General features: G+C 46.7%; 1 protein-coding gene across 1 annotated transcript in view; it reads right to left on the bottom strand.

The window, feature by feature from the left end:
• The window catches only part of PNN (pinin, desmosome associated protein), a 126,300-nt gene that overhangs the window by 74,768 nt on the left and 32,320 nt on the right, over positions 1 to 19,212 (bottom strand). Inside the window, exons 3-6 of the mRNA XM_085626928.1 lie at positions 8,592 to 8,660; positions 7,924 to 7,999; positions 7,744 to 7,838; positions 6,757 to 6,832 (exon numbers count right to left, since the gene is read on the bottom strand). Of these exons, the coding sequence (XP_085483054.1) occupies positions 6,757 to 6,832; positions 7,744 to 7,838; positions 7,924 to 7,999; positions 8,592 to 8,660 (316 nt within the window). The remainder of the gene's footprint in view (positions 1 to 6,756; positions 6,833 to 7,743; positions 7,839 to 7,923; positions 8,000 to 8,591; positions 8,661 to 19,212) is intronic.

Genomic DNA, 19,212 nt, shown 5'->3' with positions numbered 1-19,212 from the left:
CGACGAAAGGAGCCGCTCCGAAAGGACTGAGTTTGTAGGGCGCCCATGGACTTTGCAGTGTCCGTGTCCTTTTTTATCTTCTCGAGGGTGGTGTCAACCTCAGGTCCGAACAAAAAGTCGGGGTTGACGGGCTGATTAAGTATATTGTTTTGTACCTCAGGCTTGAATCCTGAGATACGTAGCCAGGCGTGACGTCGTAGGATGACGCTAGTGTTGATGGCCCTGGCAGCCGTGTCTGCAGCGTCTAGTGCACATTTAATGGCAGCATTTGTGAGTAGCTGTCCCTCTCTGATAAGGATTTCTGCACCTTCTTTGTAGGGGTCAGGGAGGTGCTGAAGAAGTTGCTCCAGTGTGTCATAGTGCGCTCTATCGTAGCGAGCGAGGAGCGCTTGAGTGTTAGCTATGCGCCATATGTTTGCAGCTTGTGCGGCAACTCGCTTGCCGGAGGTCTCTAGCACCTTGGACTCTTTGTCCGGGGGAGGAGCGTCACCCGTTGTCTGCGAGTGTGCCCTCTTGCGGGCATTCGCCACAACGATGGAGTCGAGTGGTAATTGGCCTCTGATGTAAGTAGGATCCCCAGGTGCTGATCTGTATTTTTTATCGATCCTGGGGTTTATCACTCGTGCCCTGGTGGGTTCCTTGAAAATGTCAGTGGCTGGCTTGAGGACCCCCTTCAACATTGGCAGAGTCTTTACATGTCTTTCTGAGGATGCAAAGGTGTCCATTAGAAAGTCATCTTCGATGAAATCAGAGTGAAGCTGTACATCATGGTTGTTTGCCGCACGTTCAATCAGAGCGTTGAACGCCGCAGTATCCTCTGTGGGTGATGTTTTTGGCCCATATAGTTGTGTGTCCTGTGCATCAAGAGGTGCACTGGGGTCTGCAGGGTCGCCCCAAGTTTGGTCAGGGTCCTGCTGGTCATCAGGGTCCGTGTCCACATGGTAGGGGACTTGTTCATCCAAGTAGTCCCCCAATGCATCCGTGTCGGAGCGTGTGGGGGAGGCCCGGTGTGGATCCTGGTAGGGTGAATAGAAGGGTTCATACAGGAGAGGTTCTGAGTCCACAGGCAGCTTCCTCTTTAGCGGGATCCTGAAAGGCTCCAATGGCGGTTCCGAAGTTATCCTTCGGCCGTGGAGAATCATCCTGCCAGTGTCGGCGTCGATGACGTGTGACGGAGACGGCTCGACAGGTGTAACCGCAGTTTTGGTGACCTGTGTCCTGAGTTGAAACGCCTTCGGGATTGTGGGTGGAGGCAAGCCGAAGGTAATGCTGGTCGGCACCGACGAAACCGCCGGAGCCGAACCGGAACCCGACGGGTCCTGGAGGGCGTCCTTGGATCTGCAGCCTGGCATCGCGCCAGGCCGTACTCGGGGCGCCTTAGAGGTCGTGGCCCCCGCCAGGGTCGTCGAGGCGGCTGCAGATATCTTCTGCGCCCGTGGCGCATCGAGTCGAGGTGCGGAGATCACCGTCGACGTCTTCGACACGTGAGGTTTTGGTGTCGTCGAGGGAGTGCTGCGAGGCGTAGCAGGCGGGACGGCCCTCGGTGTCGGTGGCGTCGACGCCGGTAACCGGGCAGGTTTGTCGGCGCCGATGACCTTCTTCCGTTTGTCGACTCCCATGTCGCCCGTCTCGAGTTCGGCACCGAAGTCTCTCTTGGTGCGGTCGGTGCCGACCCGGTGCGCTGGCGTCGAAGGTGTTGAAGGCCTCGATCCGACTAGCGCCACTTTCAGTTTCGGTTTCGTAGGAACCTGAGCAGCTTTCGGTTTCGGTTTCGTGGAAGGGAAACCAGCTGGCTTAAGCGGTAATGGCTGCCGCTGAACGTCCGAGGCCGGGCCCGAGGGCGGGGCCGAAGGACTGCGTGATAGGTCTCGGGTAAGGCCCGAAGGCGATCCCTCGACCGGAGCCATAGTCTGTGGCGCTGGTGAAATTTCGGTCTGAACAGGTAGGCCTTGTTCATCATCGGAGCTACTCTCTTCGGCTCCTAAGGCCTCCTCGTCGTCTCCTACCTCGGTGTCGTCTTCACCTCTGTGGAAGAGTGACTCGTCGGCCTCGTCCGATCCGGGTTCGTGTTCGTGTTCGGAAACGGGACTGGAGGGTAAGACTTCTACTTCTTCGACGTCGTCAGCCTCGTCGAAGATGTCAGCTGGGGCCGGTGCCGCGTGCTGCGCTTCGAGCCTCGCCGCTCGACGATTCCGCAGAGTCTTCTTTGAACGGAACCGGGCACAGGCCATACATGTCGATTCGTCGTGGTCCGGCGAAAGGCATTTGTTGCACACCGGATGGACGTCGATGTGTGGGTACTTCGCATTGCATACCGGACACCTTTTGAATGGCGTCCTGGATTCCATCGTCGAAGTAGAGTCGATGGACAGGCAAATGCGAACAAAGTCGGTGCTGAAAGTTAGTAAACTAACAAAAAGTATCGAAACCCGATCGATAAACAGTACCGACGCGAACTAAAGGCCTTGTGGCCTCGACAAAAGTTTTTCCTAACTTGAGCTAAGATAGCACATCCGAACCCAATGGCGGAAAAAAACAATCTGAGGATGGAGAGGATGCCCATGCGCACTGTAGTCCATGGGAGGAGTCACCTATCCAAGGATACTTCGAAGACTCTTCCAGGACAACAACGTGCAAACATCCGGACCCAACACTAGGCGGCGATCTATGCACAGATATGAATTCAGCAGCCCACATGCCTCGAACACCAGAGTTTTAGCATGGTTAAACCCTAACTTTTTGCCAGATACCCGATACCAACTTAGCTAAGTGTGTGCTGGGATCCTCCTAACTGGCACACCTCTGGGCCCCCTGCCCACTCTGCCACCCCAGTTCAGACATGGCCATATGCAAATCAGTCTGACCCTGTGCCTCATGGGAACAGTCCAGCCCGAACTGCCAAGCCATGCCTTCCCTGGACCGGAAACAAGCTTCCTAGGACCGGTTTCTGGCAAGGGTATACTCAGACGTGAGTCCCTTGCTCACTTTGCCACTGGATTCAAGCAAGCCTGGCTGAAGACGGCTGAAATGCCAGAAACCAGTCCTAGGAAAATTGTTTCCGGTCCAGGGAAGGCATGGCTTTGCAGTTCGGGCTGGACTGTTCCCATGAGGCACAGGGTCAGACTGATTTGCATATGGCCATGTCTGAACTGGGGTGGCAGAGTGGGCTAAAGAACGGTGATGGATCAAACCCAGATCTGTTGACTGGGTGTGAGTGTGATTGGTTCTGATGCTCTGTCCATCGCCACCCCCTTTTGTACCGCTCCTCCCTAAGGATGGGCAGGGTCCCCGATGTGAGAGGTTCAAACGACTGCCGCTTTAATAGCTTTGCCCAGCATTTTGCTGCTATTAGCAACTAGCTCCCACAGCTTCTGAACTCCAGTCTGAGCATGAGAATAGGTGGGAAAACCTAGAACAAGTGGGAACACCTGTGCCAACTCCAACCACTGGGGAGGAGTGGTGAAGCCCACATCTCAGTCCTAGCCATCTTGTCAATGGGGGGGGGATCCCTCCAATCAGGAAGAGGCCTATGCTGCGCCCACTGGAGGGTGGCATACTAGGGGGTGTTGACCTCCCAGGGCAGGGACCCATTGGCCCCAACCTGCACACCGCTGTAACACCCCTAAATTGAGTTTAGGGAACCCCCGAACCTTGCCTCTTCAGATTCTCCGTGACAAGAAGAAAGACAGAAGAGCCGTGCTGCAGAAGAGGACGACGATTACGACAACTGCTTTGGCCCTATCCCTACCGGCCTGTCTCCTGCTCTGACCCCCTGCAAGCAAACTAGGTGTGTCCTGCAGCCAGCAGCCTCCAAAGACCTGCCCCGCCTTCCTAAAGAACTCCTTTCTCGTGGACACTGGACTTGTCCAACAGCAACCCAAGCCAGGACTCCAGATCCAGTCGGATTTTTGAGTTCTCACCACTCTGCACCCAACGCCCACAGCCCAAGTTGCCCAACGAGGTCCCCCCGGTGATCCCGACCCGATTGCCATTGCTGGACAACCTCCACCGCCCTTATCCTAGATGTCTGAAGCCTCATCCTGAAGGACCCCCCAATAGACCAGAATTAGTGAGAAGATTCAGACACGAAAGGACACCTTCACCCGCAGCACCTTAGTCCTGAGGTGCCTGACCGACGATGTACTGGTACCCAGCAACTCTTCTTTTTCATCCTCCGGTCGGTGGTTCCCTTCATCCAGTCTTCTGGCTCCAGTCTGCAGTCCTTTTCCGTGACAGACGTCCTCCATTTAAAAGCATTAGGCTCCAGACACCCCCTGAGCACCCTGCACCTGGCCGCTGGTGGTGGTGGTTTGGACACTGTGCCAACCTGGGACTACCTTTGCCCTTACCTTAACCCTAGGAGCTTGGCTCCCTTGACAGAGAGGCCTGCCCATGAGCAGTCCCCAACAGAGATGCACATTCGCTCCATTGGCTAGCATTGGCACTCTGCCGCCCTAGTCCAGCTGAGGATGCCCCTTAGGTGCCAACCTGAACTTTGGTTCTACTCTACAAAACTGCAACCCCAAAATAGTTTACTTACCTGCAAACTTAACACTTCGTTTTTCCCTTAAGACTGAATTGGGGGGTTTTCTCTGAAAATTCTTCTGTGTTGATCTGTCTCATACTGCAACAAAAAGCAACTTAGTAGCTTCACCAGAGTTAACCTGTTTACCAATGTCCTGTGTTACATAAACTGTGTTAGGAGTGCGTTTCATGCTGAACTAGACAAGCAATCACAAAGTAATCTGAAAGCAATTACAAGTGGTTTTGAACAGTTTACCAATTGTTTTCTCAACTGCAAAAGTGATCTAAATGCTCCTACCAAACCAGCCTTCACTGACTGTTGAAAAGTAACATTGTATGACAAGCATAACTTACCTGCAACTAAGGAATTCTTGGTTCTAAAATAAAAACAACAAAATAACTTTGTAAACAAACAATTAGTCTCTGATTCAGTCATTGACTGAGTGGCATCATTTCTTGCATGAGTGTGGACGACAAATGCTTAACCCCTTCTGTGCCACGCCCTTTCCCCCTCCTGTGCCGGGCGTTTCATTAGTGGGTGGGGTTCATGACGAGATAGTCTCGTCATGGGCACAGCGCGACCGTGCTCCATGACGAGACTATCTAGTCATGGGCACAGAAGAGGTTAACACTACCCTCTGATAAGCCTGAGTGCTCAACCACACTACCACAAAAGAGAGTAAGGTATGATCTACTTTAGCCTCTGATATAGTTCTGGGGATCAACTGGATCCTGTGCACACTATACCTTACTTTGGTATAGTATATACAGAGCCAGCTTCCTACAGTCCACCGATTTATAACCTACTGGTGATATTCTGAGTGACTATGAGACTTTGAGAGGTAAGAGAATATGACCTTCATGACAATGTAGATTTAGTAGTACACCTCTTCTCTGAAACCCGGTCATCTTGGAGAATTACAAATATAGGACACACCTCTAAATGAAGTACTGCCATTGAGTATAGGTCTGAGTTTTTGCTTTTCCTCTTGGTGAAACCTAGAGACAGACTACAGCCTTTACTTTAGGAGCTGGAGAAATGTCAATGTGATGCACCTGCCGATTGGCAACTCTCTGAAGACACACTAGAATGCAAAAGGAAGGGCCTTGAAGACTTTGAAATCCATGACGTTGAGTGCCACAATGGACGCACTAGACACAATATGCTTCTTCAGTCACTGAAGTTTACACAACAACTGTCTGCCCTAGCTTTCTGGAAGTCTGAGAATCCCCAAGCTGCAGATTCTGATGAGGCGGCAGTCTGTGATATACAGTCGCCCACTATACTCATGTAATCATGATCGATGATAGTCAGCGTAGGTCTCAACATTTATATAAGAACCTCCTCTCTAACAAGATAGACAAATTTTCACCATTATACCTACAGTTCCATTTATGGTCCAACATCCACAACCCCCAGCTTATTTAAAAAAAAAAAAAAAAAAGTTAATATTCACCAGCATGAAGTGATGCTAAATTGCTGGAAAATACACTAAAAGCTCCAAGCACCATTTTAATTTGGATGTGGTCTACACAAACTTGCAGCTAAATTAAAGAAAACCTCATCCCAAAGGAGAGCATGTACAAGGGCACAACTGCTAAAAAGACTTATTAGGCATGTACTGGGCTGGAAGGCGTTAGTGCAATATTACAGTTGGTCCAGTATAGTACTGCATTGAAGACCGATACCAATACTACACAAATTTGAATTCCTAGTTATCTTGTACTAGAAGATAGTTAATTGCAGTCAAGGTACATTGTCACAAGGACCAGAATCCATAAATAATCAAGTTGTCAAACTCCATCTTGCCATTACTAGATCACTCTTGTTACACAAATACACACAACATTTTAAACCAGCAATTAACAAGGATCATGCTGCCATGTATTGAGGAACACGACCTTTCAATGGCAACATGTTCAAATATCCAGCTTCTACAGTAAATTCCAACCAATAAGCCTGACCTCTGATCCAAAACGTATCCACCACACACTACCGCAAAGCACATCCTGAAATTCCAAAAGGAATGCAGGACTTAAAAAAACTCAAATAAAAGGACATCCTCAGAAGTGCAATACCTAATTTGGGGACAATGACAGATAAGACTTCTCAAACCACCGACTGCTATTTCCCTAATGTTGTGAAGACAGATGGTGCTTTCTGCACAACGTGGGGCTATTGAGAAACACTGCAGATTGCAAAATACTTGTCCACGTTAAAAGTCGACATACCCTTTCAGATGCAACTGTAGACTCTTGCTTAAATTTCTGAAGTGTCCCCATCAACAGGCCAAAAATCCGCCGATTCCTAAAGAAGACAAGAGGAAGAAAAACAGTGATTTAAGAGCATATATGCTTTGTACAGGCAACACAAAAGCAAACATTTCTATTGATGTCTAGATGTTTGTGACGCATGCACGCTGCTTAAAAAAACCCAGATTGAGGTATGGAATAGCTGATTTAAAAAGTTAACTTAACCACCATGATAAACAATGCATTGAAGGACCTCAAACAAATTTTGATTTTATATGTGAAAAATCGATTAAACAGTCAACACAGTCCTGGTTCATTTGAAAGATGCTCAATTAAAGTATTTATACAGGCTCCCCAGAACAGTGAGAACAAAGAACAAATGACTTGAATACAGTTTCAGATTTTTTATGTTAAAAACCACAACGTGGTAATTTTTTTAATCTAGAGCCACAGGGCTAAAGTCACTTGCTACTCTACTGCCACTTAATGTAGCACATCCGAGCTGCTTTCAATAGTGGGCAAGAAGAAGGGTTTGCACATGGACCAGGGACATTTGAAAACTCTCCCTTTATGTGAATGGGTCTGCAGAAACCAGTAAATGTGAGTTTTACTCTTTGATAGAATGGTCTCCAGTGGTAAACGTAACTAAGTACTTTTTGGAAGAAACGTTAAGTGAGTGTAAAGCACCACAACGGTTTCATGGAAAATGCAGAGGAATAGCGAAAAAAAAAGTACCTGGGAGAGCGTCAATGTTAACAAAATTGGTTTCTCCAGAGTAAGGAGAACGAAGGCACAGGATTCCATAACCTCCACTGGAATGTGCACAGGTTTAGTAAAGCGTGTTTTAAGATTTCATCAAGGAAACAGATGCTTGACCTGTGAATGCTACCAATTGTCATTACTCTGCAACATAATTTATTTAAACAATTGCATCTAAAAATTTCAAAAGTGCATAACATACTGTACCTTTGCTTTCCTTTCTCATCGATAGTCTGATCTTGAATAAGGTCTCGGCGGGTGCGTTCTTTGGAGGTAGCAACAATAGAGGATTGCAACGCAGGCTATAAAACAAAAGTAGAAAACTCAATACTTCATCAAAACAAAAGCTCAATGCTGAAACCACGCCTTTACAAATCTCAATTATACCTTTTTAACATCTTCCTCTTCCTCTGCGTCACTTTCCTGGCGTGTCTCTCTCCTTGTCCGACGCTCTGCCCCCTGCCTTTCGAAAGAAAAACAGAGTGAATTCTCTATAAACAGGTCAGCCCTAAATGTAACATGTACTACCTGGAGCAAATAAAACATCCCTTACTTTAACATGTTAAAGTTGTACAACTTAAAAATGTTAAAGTAAGGGATAAATGTGTAATTTTATGCTTGACATGTTGAATGTGCTTTATAAATACAAAATCCCAACAAGCCACTCTTTAATCATTACTCAACCAAGATTTGTAATTCTGTTAAGGACACCTGATCTAATACTCAGTTTCTAAACCCACCAGTCAAACAGTACAAAAAGTAATGCCGGAGTGCTTGAAAGCAGGGGATATAACATAGGTCTGAGGGTAGAAGTTAAGTAAGCTTTTAAAGATAATAACTTGAGGAAAATTAACATTTATTGAAGTTAAATAAGAAGCATCCACATGGCCCATAATTATCCTACAACAGTCAGATCTCAGCCTTTCGGGGACTATTGGGGCCAACACTCTCGATTTGAAAAATTATCTTTCAGTGTTCTTGCTGTCCTTGTCTGAGAAATTCAAATGTGCTGCTCAAAAACAGCCACCACACAAACTATTAAAATCTGCACCTACCTGTTGGCTGCACCTTCAAAGTCTCGAAGTTTGGCTGGGGGCCCTCCTCCGCCATCCGAGAGTCCACGCCTACAATATCAAAAAGGCATGTTTCAAAAGAGGGAAAACAACCATTTACAAAGGAAGAGAAACGATCAATAAAGCAAATTTGTTAAACATAAGGCTTGGGGTTTACACACAAGCCCAAGCAAGGACTAGTGCATCTTGACTGCAGGCTGGTCACATTGAGAAAGACAGAAGCCCCAATTTGGTAGAAGAGCAACAGAAACCTCAGTAACGACCTGTAGAGCAAAGTGTACCATAGTACCTAAACGCAGTTAAGTGACATGCGGAGTGGCTATGGACGAGCTGGTAACAGTACAACATATAAGAGATACATTTTTACAATGATTTCTGTGATGCGCAAGAAGGAGATGCCAATCAGAGGTCCACCAACCCCATACATGATAGTATGTGGTGAAAATATTAACTTCAAGGGGATCATGTTTGTAGGGAGAGGAGAGCATATATCAGTATTGATGGTTCTCAGAAAATTGAAAAGAATGGTATTCTTGAAAGCTGGTATAGATGGAGTGGCCCCAAGACTGGTTCCAGTGCAGGGACCGAATAAGAGGAGTGAGCAGAAGTTGGGTGGAGCAAATTGGTGGGTTTAAAAGAGATAGGACGACAAGGGTCGCAGAAGGCTATTCTTGAGGGTAAGAAGAGGTTATTTGGCCAGATTAGAGCAGCCAGCAGAGGGAGGAACTTTAACTGGGTCCAGTAGCGGCAAGGAAATGTGCATCTTGCTTGCTGGCACTGAAGGGGCATCGGTATGGGGTGTGGGAGACTAAAAACTGCACCTGCTGCAAACACCTCAACAACAAATAGAGGCAAGCAATGCTTCAGAAGGCTCACAAGCAGGCCAATGGAATATATTAAATTGCCAATAACCAGTGTGTTAATGAGTGACTGGCACCTAGGTCAACTGTTCCTAATATTGCAGAGCCAGAACAAGGTTCCGTGGGAGAGGAAAAATAAAGTTTAGATGCATATTTAAATCGAATAGCACTTCACATTTCTGGCATAGGAAAAAGGAGGAACAACAACATTAAATGTGACTAATAGGTAGGAGAGCAGGACCAAATGAAGATACCAAATAAAGGTTTCCAGTTTTAGATGAAATAAAATGGGTGTATATAGGCCCATTCAGGAGCCCATAGAAGTCAGTTAAATGCAAATACGAGTGTGCAGATATTACCTAATGGGAGGAAAAGATGCGCAAAGGAATCTGAAAGAGGAGAATAAGACATTATAAGAGGTGGTGTGAAGTGAAAAAGCAAACAGGCCTAGAGCAAGCCAGAGGAAATGCCATAACAAACAGGAAAGTGTGGAGATTGTCAAGCACCACACAACTAATGAAGTAGAGGGAAGTACGGCATGAGTAATTTACCAGTGATGCTGGCGTAGCCAAGAAAAGCAAATCTGTTGGGTACATCAGTCAAAAATACTGAATATGATATTCAAATCATGGAGAATAAAGTGGATGAGAGGGAACAGGGAATGAAGAGTTCTAACTAGAGAGTGAGCCACCTTGGTACAACGTGGGATATGGAAGCCAAATTGAAGAGGGTCAAATTAAACTGTGCCAAGAGATGACTGGCAAGCCGATTGAAGATTAACTGTTTGTGAGGGAGAAAGACTACAAAAGTATGAAATGGTGAGAACCTTTTAACTCATCCTCATTCCTTTTGTGTTCCAATCTCTTCTATATGATCCCCAGATGTAAACTTTCTGGTTGAAATCAGTTTTGTTAGCAGTATATGCTTTCTAGTGACAGTGGTCTTTTTAATCCACAGTATAGGAACAGTGAGACAGCATAGACATGTCATTTTAAACAATGTTCTGATGACCAAAATGTTTTGTGCCTTAAAAGCTTCTGTAAGTGTGGAGACTTTATCCAACTACCTACCTACTTAACTAATTTTCTCCAGTTACAGGATTTGCAACAAAACAATCCATCCATCCATCATAATTTGTTTTCCTCCTGGCCTTGGTACAGAAGTAACAGTGCTATCAGGTATGAATGATCTTAGTAGTTGTGCTAAAAGCCATCTATTTGCTATGGGGATTTTTTCAGATCTTTTAGCAGCATTTTAACATGCTCAATCATTATATTTTTCTGAACAGGCTTGCCAAAATTTGTAATGTGGGCACAGTTGTCTTTTAAACATTTTAAATTGCGTTTAAAAACAACAAAAAATCCTTGAAAACAAAACCCCTGGATTGAGGAGTGCCCTAACTGTGAATTTTAGTGTGTGTGTGTGTGTACATACATACAATTCCACTGACTTATTCCACATGCTCTCATGGTTTTGAGCTGTGTGTCTACGTGGATCGCACAGATTAAGTTAGAGATCCAAGGAGACATCAAGTCATCAGCCACACGGCTATAAAGAAGTGGATAAGCTTAAAGTATCTCAAACTAAATGGAGGGGGGGGGGAAAATCAATGTCAGGTCGTCATTGTTCTCAGACCACCTTTTCTTAGCCTTCCCTCCATTGACAACCGTAACTTTGTCAGTGTGCTCAGAATAAAGATAGATTTTGTCTGGACCATGGCGGATCAGGATAATGCAGTACTCAGGAGCTGATTTTCTCAACTCTGCTACCTGAAACACATCCATACAGGACTACTGCAACTCTTTGTATCTTGGCCTGCCTGTCTGATTCAAAAGCTTCAATCAGTTGCTGCTGCTAGATTGGTTGTCTCTCGAGCTCGGACATCATACCTCCACCCTGCATTGTCCTAATTACTTTAGCTTCCGATGACGAAGCAGATTACCACCTAGTCAAAGTGTCTTCAGCACAAACATTGCTTTCCGCCTGTAGTTATCTTCTTCGTTCTCGGCTAAGTCTTTACAAGCGGTTTAGGTTTTAAGATCTCAGGATGAACTTTTGCTCACGCCTTAACTCTTAGGGGCCATGGCTTTTAAATCACCACTGCCAAAAAGTTAACTGCTTCACTGCTGAACCAGAGACAAATTCCCGACTTATTGTTTTTCAAAATCAATAAACAGTCAAATTCTGATAAAAAGGCTATCCGATTTATTCAAATCCTTAACTACTGAACCACCAAGCTAACAATTTTTACTCCAACAAGTCAATTCACACAGCATTAAGATGTGCAAAATACCAAGGCTAGATCAGAATCTAAACAGTGTCATAAAGGATGCAAGCAAACCTCAACAAGAACTTTGTAGAAACAGTGATCAAGAAAATCATCACGCTGGAGAGAGGCAGCAGAACACAACTCCAGTGGCCACTGAATCTACCCGAACCGAACACTTGCAAAGTGATGACCGGGATGACACTCACTCACTATTGAACATTGCCTGCCAGGTGCAGGAACAGGTAGAGCACCATTGAGGCGGATGTGCCCTCGAAGGCTCCGGACTAGTAAATGTACTGTAATTCCAGCCTGACTGCCCGGGGAACTCCATGAATAACATTGTTGGGAAGGGGGCAGGAAGGAGGGGGATGGGGGGGGGGGGGGGGGCGGTGACGGTGACAGAACACCTTATTCTTCCCCAGTTTCTTCTTTTAGGTAATTGTTGGGCGACAGGCACTCTGCATTAAGTGAGCGATGGGCAGTTCTGAGCCCATAGTGCAGGGAAGCAGGGAAGGGGGGGTTGTTGGGTGGGGCTGTTGATTTGTTTGTTTATGTTGAGTCGACAAGGTGCCATAGATTATCGCTTTACTTGACTGGGAACACGTAGGTCCTGATGAGTACACAATGGGAGCAGAGTATCAAATTAATGAGCTGGAATGTTAATGGTCTGGGGGATAAAATCAAACGGTGTGTAGTACTGCAACATATAAAGCGACACGCCCCAGATGTGGTAATGTTTCAAGAAACACACCTGGTGGGTAACACTTGTAAGGCCGTCAATAGGTGGGGATACCGATTGGCTGCGCATTCGGGCTTCACCACGGGCTCGAGGGGAACAGGAATAATGCATAAAAACTCCTTACCCAAGGTAGTTACTTCAACGTGGGCTGACACCTGGGGCAGATACATGGGTATCACGGGGCAATGGGAAGGGAAAACGCTGACCTTGATGTCGGTGTATGTGCCTCCGGGCCTCCAAGGGCTCGCGTTCAAATACTTGGGGTCCATACTCCTATAGATCCCGGATGGCCTTCTGATTGGGGGGGCCCTCCTCCAAAACTATATGGCAAGGATTTGGAAAGGGGTAATGATGAACGCAGGGTGGGGGATCATGAGATCATTTTAGGTGTGCTCCTCTATAGCTTGTACTCCACACTACATGTGTTTAGTGTGGGGTACAATTTTAGTGTGGAGTATGGACTTACAAAAAAAGCAACAGCATGCAAGCAAGAACAGATTTGACTAACACACTACTTTCCATAATTGGGGTGCCGTGGGCCCCAATGCACTCCACCTGCTGCACTAATGATGGCTGTAGCCCTGAGAAGCTGGCTATTTCCTCTTCTTTCACTCATTCCCCACCATGTCTAACCATCACTTCAATCTCAAAACAAGCTCAGTCTTTCTAGAAAAAAAAATGAGCTGCTGCATGTTGCCCCCTTTTTGCACCAAGGGTGTCTACTGCCCTCATGCCACTTTTCTATAGTAAAACACTCATAATTGTGATGCAATGGGCCCCTGGGCAAAAGCATCACTACTCCGGCTTCACTAATGATAGCTAGTAACTTGTTGTCGCCTGTGACCTTTGTTAACAACATAGGCTCCCATCTCACACCATCCCTCTCCCTCTGATCTCTCATCATCCACCCCCATATCTCTGATGCCCAAATCAAGTTGTCTCCTATGCTTCAATTTTCCCGTCCCTTGGTACATTGCTCTGAGGACCAAGGCAACACTGGCACAGCAAGTAGGCCCTGGGTCTCTAAAGGAGCTGTGGCACAAATGATACATACAGCCCTACAAAGCAAATTGTCTACTGTGCCAACTGAACAAGGCCATCACTTATAGGTCAGATGCCCAAATAATGTTTTCTGCCGCTTTGTGTAAAAGAACAAAAAAAGTACATTCAGCCCCCCCTCTCCCTCCCTCTGTTGTTTGGGCCCTGTTCCATGCTAAGAAATGGTGAGGTGGGCCCGAATGCTAACCCCCCCACATTCTTTTTCATCGTAAGACTGACATAACTGGGATCAAGTGACCACTCACAGAACATGCAAGCGGGGGGAGGAGTAGAGCACTGTTAAAGAAAAAAATTGCCTTCTCACCAGGATGCCCCATACCTGAAAGAAATCTAAATGTGTGCAAGTGATTAATCACCAAATATAAAGGCTGCTTTGGAGCCAGTGTAGGTTTTAGTTAATGGTCACTTGGAGCTGCACGGAGACAAATAATTATTTATTTTGAGATCTAATATATGTGTCCATTAAAAAGAGTGCACCCTTTTTAATGGACACATATCAAATATTTACACTAGCTATAGTCTGAATGCTTCTCACTGAACGATATCCTTTTATAATATAAAGCAGTTCTTTTATCTTAAGCAGTATTTTGCAGCAGCCTGTTTTATACTGTTTAATTCTACTTTAAAATAATGACATTCACAGTGCGTTCCGTCACACACTTCGTCCCCGTAGCACTGTAAATAAATAAGCCACTATTCTTCACTGCGCCATTAAGGATTTAATTCTGTGACTTTCTGGTCACACACAAAGTAATTAGCAGTGATCACATTAGCTAACCGAGATTTCAAAAGGTAAAAGAGTATTTCCATTGGATTAGTTTAACTTGCATTTATTTTTATTTTGAGGTATGTGCGCATTTTTATTATGCAGTTACCTGAAGGTGAAAAAAAGGTTGCAGATTTTTTTTTCTATTTTTGCTATGTCTTTAACCCAGTCTCCACATTCCCTGAACCTGCCCATTCCACTACGTACTACGTTCCTCGCACTTTCTTATGGACCTTAAATGCTGCATGTAAATAAAGATAACTAGAAACGAGCCTTTCCCGCTTCCAGGCTATCTTCAATTGCATGTAATTGCAGACCAGTTTGTGCCCCCCTAGGAACACAGACGGCCTTCCAGGGGGGCACGCCCCACAGATTGTAGACCGCTGCTCTAACCGGTGGCTGCCAGACTTCCTAGAAACTCTGGGACTAATTGATGTTTGGCGGTCTTTTCATCCCGATAGCATCCAACACACCTATCATTCAGGAGCACACCATAGCCTATCACACCTGGATTACCTATTGATACCGGCGTCCCGAACAGCATGTTCAGGAAGTAAGACATATGGCGAGGGGCATCTCGGATCACTCCTCTATATGGGCCCAGTTTGTTACTGGACAACAGAGGGTGGGTAGAGTCGCCCTCATTAACCCATGGCACCTCCGTAACCCAGGAGTCCGGACAGCACTGTACGAGGCAATGGAGCTTTATTTCCAGGAAAATCAGGGGTCGGTACGATCCCACAAGACAATGTGGGAGGTGTCCAAACTGTAATTAGAGGGCAGGCACTCTACCAGATAGCAGGGGTGCGGAAGGAAAAATTAAAAGATTTGGTCGCAGCAGAGGATGAAATCCTTCAGCTAGAGGGAGACCTTGACTGGGAGGTGATGCCAGAAAAGCTTCATGTCCTACAACTCATGAGGGACAGCTACAAGTCGATAGTGACGGACAGGGCCAAAGTCATGGGACGGGAGACGCAGGGAAGAATATATGACTTGGGAGACAAGGCGGGGAAACTCACTGAATGGCTGGACAAGAAAGAACTTGCAAGTAAACTGGTGCGGGAGATAGAAGACAAGACCGGCCAAAAATCACTGATCCACATGCAATAGAATAGAGAAGTTGGCCTAACGGCTAGGGAGCTCGACCTCGGATCGAGTCTCTGTAATTGTGAGAAAGTGCCATCTTTCTTGCATGGTATGCCCCCACTTTTTGCTGAATGTACTTTGACTGAGTGTGCCCTGGGCTCCTGCCAATCAGGTGCCCAGGGCCTATGCTCCTTCCCTAAAACACACAAAACCCAAATTGGCAAACCCTGGCCGCATGTCAGGCCCTGGTAAATGGTACCCTGGGCCTTACGACCAGGGAAGGCCTCCAAGGGCTACAGCACTCATTGTGCCACCGTTAGAGGCCCTGTGTACACACACACACACACACACACATGGGTGTCTGGGTGCAAGACAAAACAAAGTCGACATGGCACACATCCCTGTGTGCCATGCCCATCACCTACACTGCCATGGCATACATCAGCCACCCCTCTAGCTGGGTGCCTTATGCCAATGGTGTGGGCGCAGGAGCCCTGTACCCCTACAGTACCCAGGTCCATTCCTGAGCACTGTAAGTGCAGTGCTGCCATTTAAGAGTACATGGTGCTGAGAGCTCGTCAAACACGAACTCCACAGCACCATAATGGCAACACTGAAGACTGAGAAGTTTGGTATCAAACTTCTCAGCACATTAAACCCACACTGATGCCAGTGTGGGATTTAATGTACCAAGCACCCCAGAGGGCATATTAGAGATGACCCCTTAAACCTAACCTACAATCCACGTCTGCTCTGAGGCTGCCTAGGCTGCCACACAGCAGACATGTTGCTGGACCCATGGGTGGGAGAGCCCCTGCTCTCCTGGGCCTGCAACAATGCACATCCTGGGCGAGGTGCTAAATCTCCTCCCCCAGGATGGGCAGGGGGAAGCTTCAAAGGCATGCCGCCTCTGTGAGCTTCCCCAGGCCACTGCTACCCCCCACTCTGGCAGGAAGCTTGGCCGGAAACCCCAAGTAAGGACAGGGGATGTGCCAGCCTGCCAACCCCCACACCTCAGGTGGGGGAGGCGAGGTGAAGCACATCTCCAGGCTCTCGCCATCTTGAAGATGGGAAGCCCTACCCTATCAGGACTAGGCTACTGCCCCCCTCCCACAGGAGAGAGGCAGGATATGGGGTGTACCCACCCCAGGACAGGGACCCATTGGTCCCTGCCTTTCACCTACCTGTAACGCCCCTAAATCTAGTATTTAGGGGCACCCTGAACCTTCCTTCCCCAGATTCCAAAATACAAAGAAGAGCAAGAAGAAAGAAGACCTGCCCTGCAGCTGCTAAGAAGAGGAAGACACCAACTGCTTTGTCTCCAGCCCTACTGGCCTGTCGACCCTCGAACCTGCTCCTGCTCCAACCCGGCATCTCTTGTGGCCAGCAACCTCACAAACCCCGGAGGACCTGGTTACCTTTTGGCTCTAAGCCCCTGGGACTCCCATGAGTAGAGGCTCTACTCAAAACCTACCTCTAATGCCTGGCAGCAGCCCGGAACCGCGAACCCAGCACACACTGCTCCAGCCAAGCATGGCCAGTGCCGGAGTGAACAAAGACCACGAAGACGACCCCACGGCGATTGGGACCCCCAATTCCGGCACCCAAGGACCTCCCTCAACACTCCTGAAGAAGCCTGCAGACTCAGAACAAGGTGCCCTCCCTACCGCGATCAACAGAGGGTAAGATTTCCCAACACCAAAAGGCACCCCTGCACGCGGCGCCCCGCGGCCCCCTGTGCCCAATCCCAGGGTACCTACCTATCCTCTAACTACCCAACTTACCTCTCGAAGTGGTGGTGGCACCTGAAGAATCCTCATCCCAGAGCTTGCAGTTTTTCTCTAAACCGGAGATTTCCCATTGAAATCAATTGAGCGCCCGAAGGCTCTAAAGCACCCTGCACCCAGCCGCCCGAGTGGCCCTGACAGTGCAACCTCTACACCTACCTACTTCCCCACTTGCCCAGAGTAAGTGACCAGGAGCCCAGCTCCCACAGCCGCGTGGCTTGCCACTCAGCAGCCACCAACCAAGGTCCCCCTATCCCTCATAGGATAACATTGGGCCTAACTCTCTCTGCACCCGGCCACCCTAGAGTCGCTGAGGGTGAACCAACTGTACCTACCTGACCCTGGGGGACCCCTGAGTCTATGCCCAGAACCTCAACTCTGCCAGTTGAGTACTTACCTTTAAACCGATAACTATTTTCTTCATAGGGTAACATTGACTGGCTTTTTCCTGAAATTTCTTCTAAGTGTGGACTTTTCAAATCTTAAAATATTCACCAAAAATCAGCCGAGTAACTGAAAATACTCACCTGCTCTTAGGTGAGCTCCCAGTGCTGGATCTTGATGCCCAGCACGGACTCTGAAAAATACTTACAACTGTGCTTACCGGTAACCCAATTTTCTCCCATAGGAAATCATTGACTGTTTTTCTGTGAAATTTCTTCTGTCAATTTCTGCAATCTTTAAATATTCTTTAAAAATCGTATAATATCTGAAAACGTAATTACTTACCTGTTTCAGATAAAGGTCCCAGTACCGAGTCTAGGTACCCAGTACTGGATTACAAAAGTAACAAGAACATACTGTACCTGCAACTTGAATTTTCTTCCATAGGGAATCATTGACTGTTTTCTCTGAAATATTTTTTGTGTCAACTTTTAAAATAGCTAAATATTGTTTAAAAATCATCACAGTAATTAAGTCGACTTTCATCACTTGATTCGAAGTACTGACCCAGGACTGAATCTAGGATCCAGTCCTGGAATTCCAAAAGTAATCTTAAAAGTAATCTGTAATAAATAATTTTAAATTTCCATTGAGCTCAATGCATTGTTGTGTTTAAAATAGTGTTGCCTATTGCAACCACTTGTAACTGTTTACAAAAGTCAATTGCATATTGCAAAAGTATTTATATAAAGCATCTCATTCTGAGAAAGTATATTTTAATGCCAAGTGTTGGTTCTAAAATAAAACAAAGCATATATTTTTATATATAAACCATTGGCCTAGAGTTCAGTTAGAGTGTGTGAGACCATTTGCTGACTGAGTGTGTACAACAAATGCTTTACACTGTCCTCGGATACTGCCTTACTGCTTGACCAAGCTACCACTTTAGAGAGTAAGGTTATATCCAACTTTAGCCTCGGTCAAACCCTTGGGGACTGTCGACTGTACACCCTGTACCTATTAGGGAACAGTATATACAGAGCCACTTTCTCACAGTAATGACGCTGAACATCCTGTGATTCTGGGCAAATCACTTAATCTCCTTGTGCCTAACAAAGAATGAACGTCTGTCCTAATGTAACTTAACTGGTGCTATGTAAAGCGCTCCGATACCTGATTGGATTCGGATCAAGTTCACGCTATAAAAAAAATCTCTGCAAAAAAAGAAAATTGCGAACATGTTCGTGGCACACTACAGCGACATATACCACTCACAGACAACGTACACAACAACTGATTCTCAACAATTGCTCAGAGACATTACTCTCCCGACCCTCTCGACTGATGACTTCGCACTGCTAGAAAGTGACCTGACTAACGACGAGATAGCTCAGGCAATTAGAAGTCTCAGGTCAGTGAAAGCTCTGGGCCCGAACGGCCTACCAATCGAGCTCTATAAACTTTGACCAGATAAACTTGCACCATACATGCGGGAGATGTACGAGGAGAGTAGGGACCAGGGAATACTCCCGAGGGACCAACGGATTGCGACACTAGTGACAATATATAAGGAGGGCAAGCCAAAGACCGTGTGTGCCTCATACAGGCCAATATCGTTGCTTAATGCAGAACCCAAGATTTTAGCCAAACTCC

The sequence above is a fragment of the Triturus cristatus genome, chromosome 9 (assembly GCF_964204655.1).
Source record: "Triturus cristatus chromosome 9, aTriCri1.1, whole genome shotgun sequence".
NCBI classification, from domain to species: Eukaryota; Metazoa; Chordata; class Amphibia; order Caudata; family Salamandridae; genus Triturus; species Triturus cristatus.
Note: the sequence above shows the minus strand (reverse complement) of the source record. Positions and strands in the feature narration are given on the sequence as shown.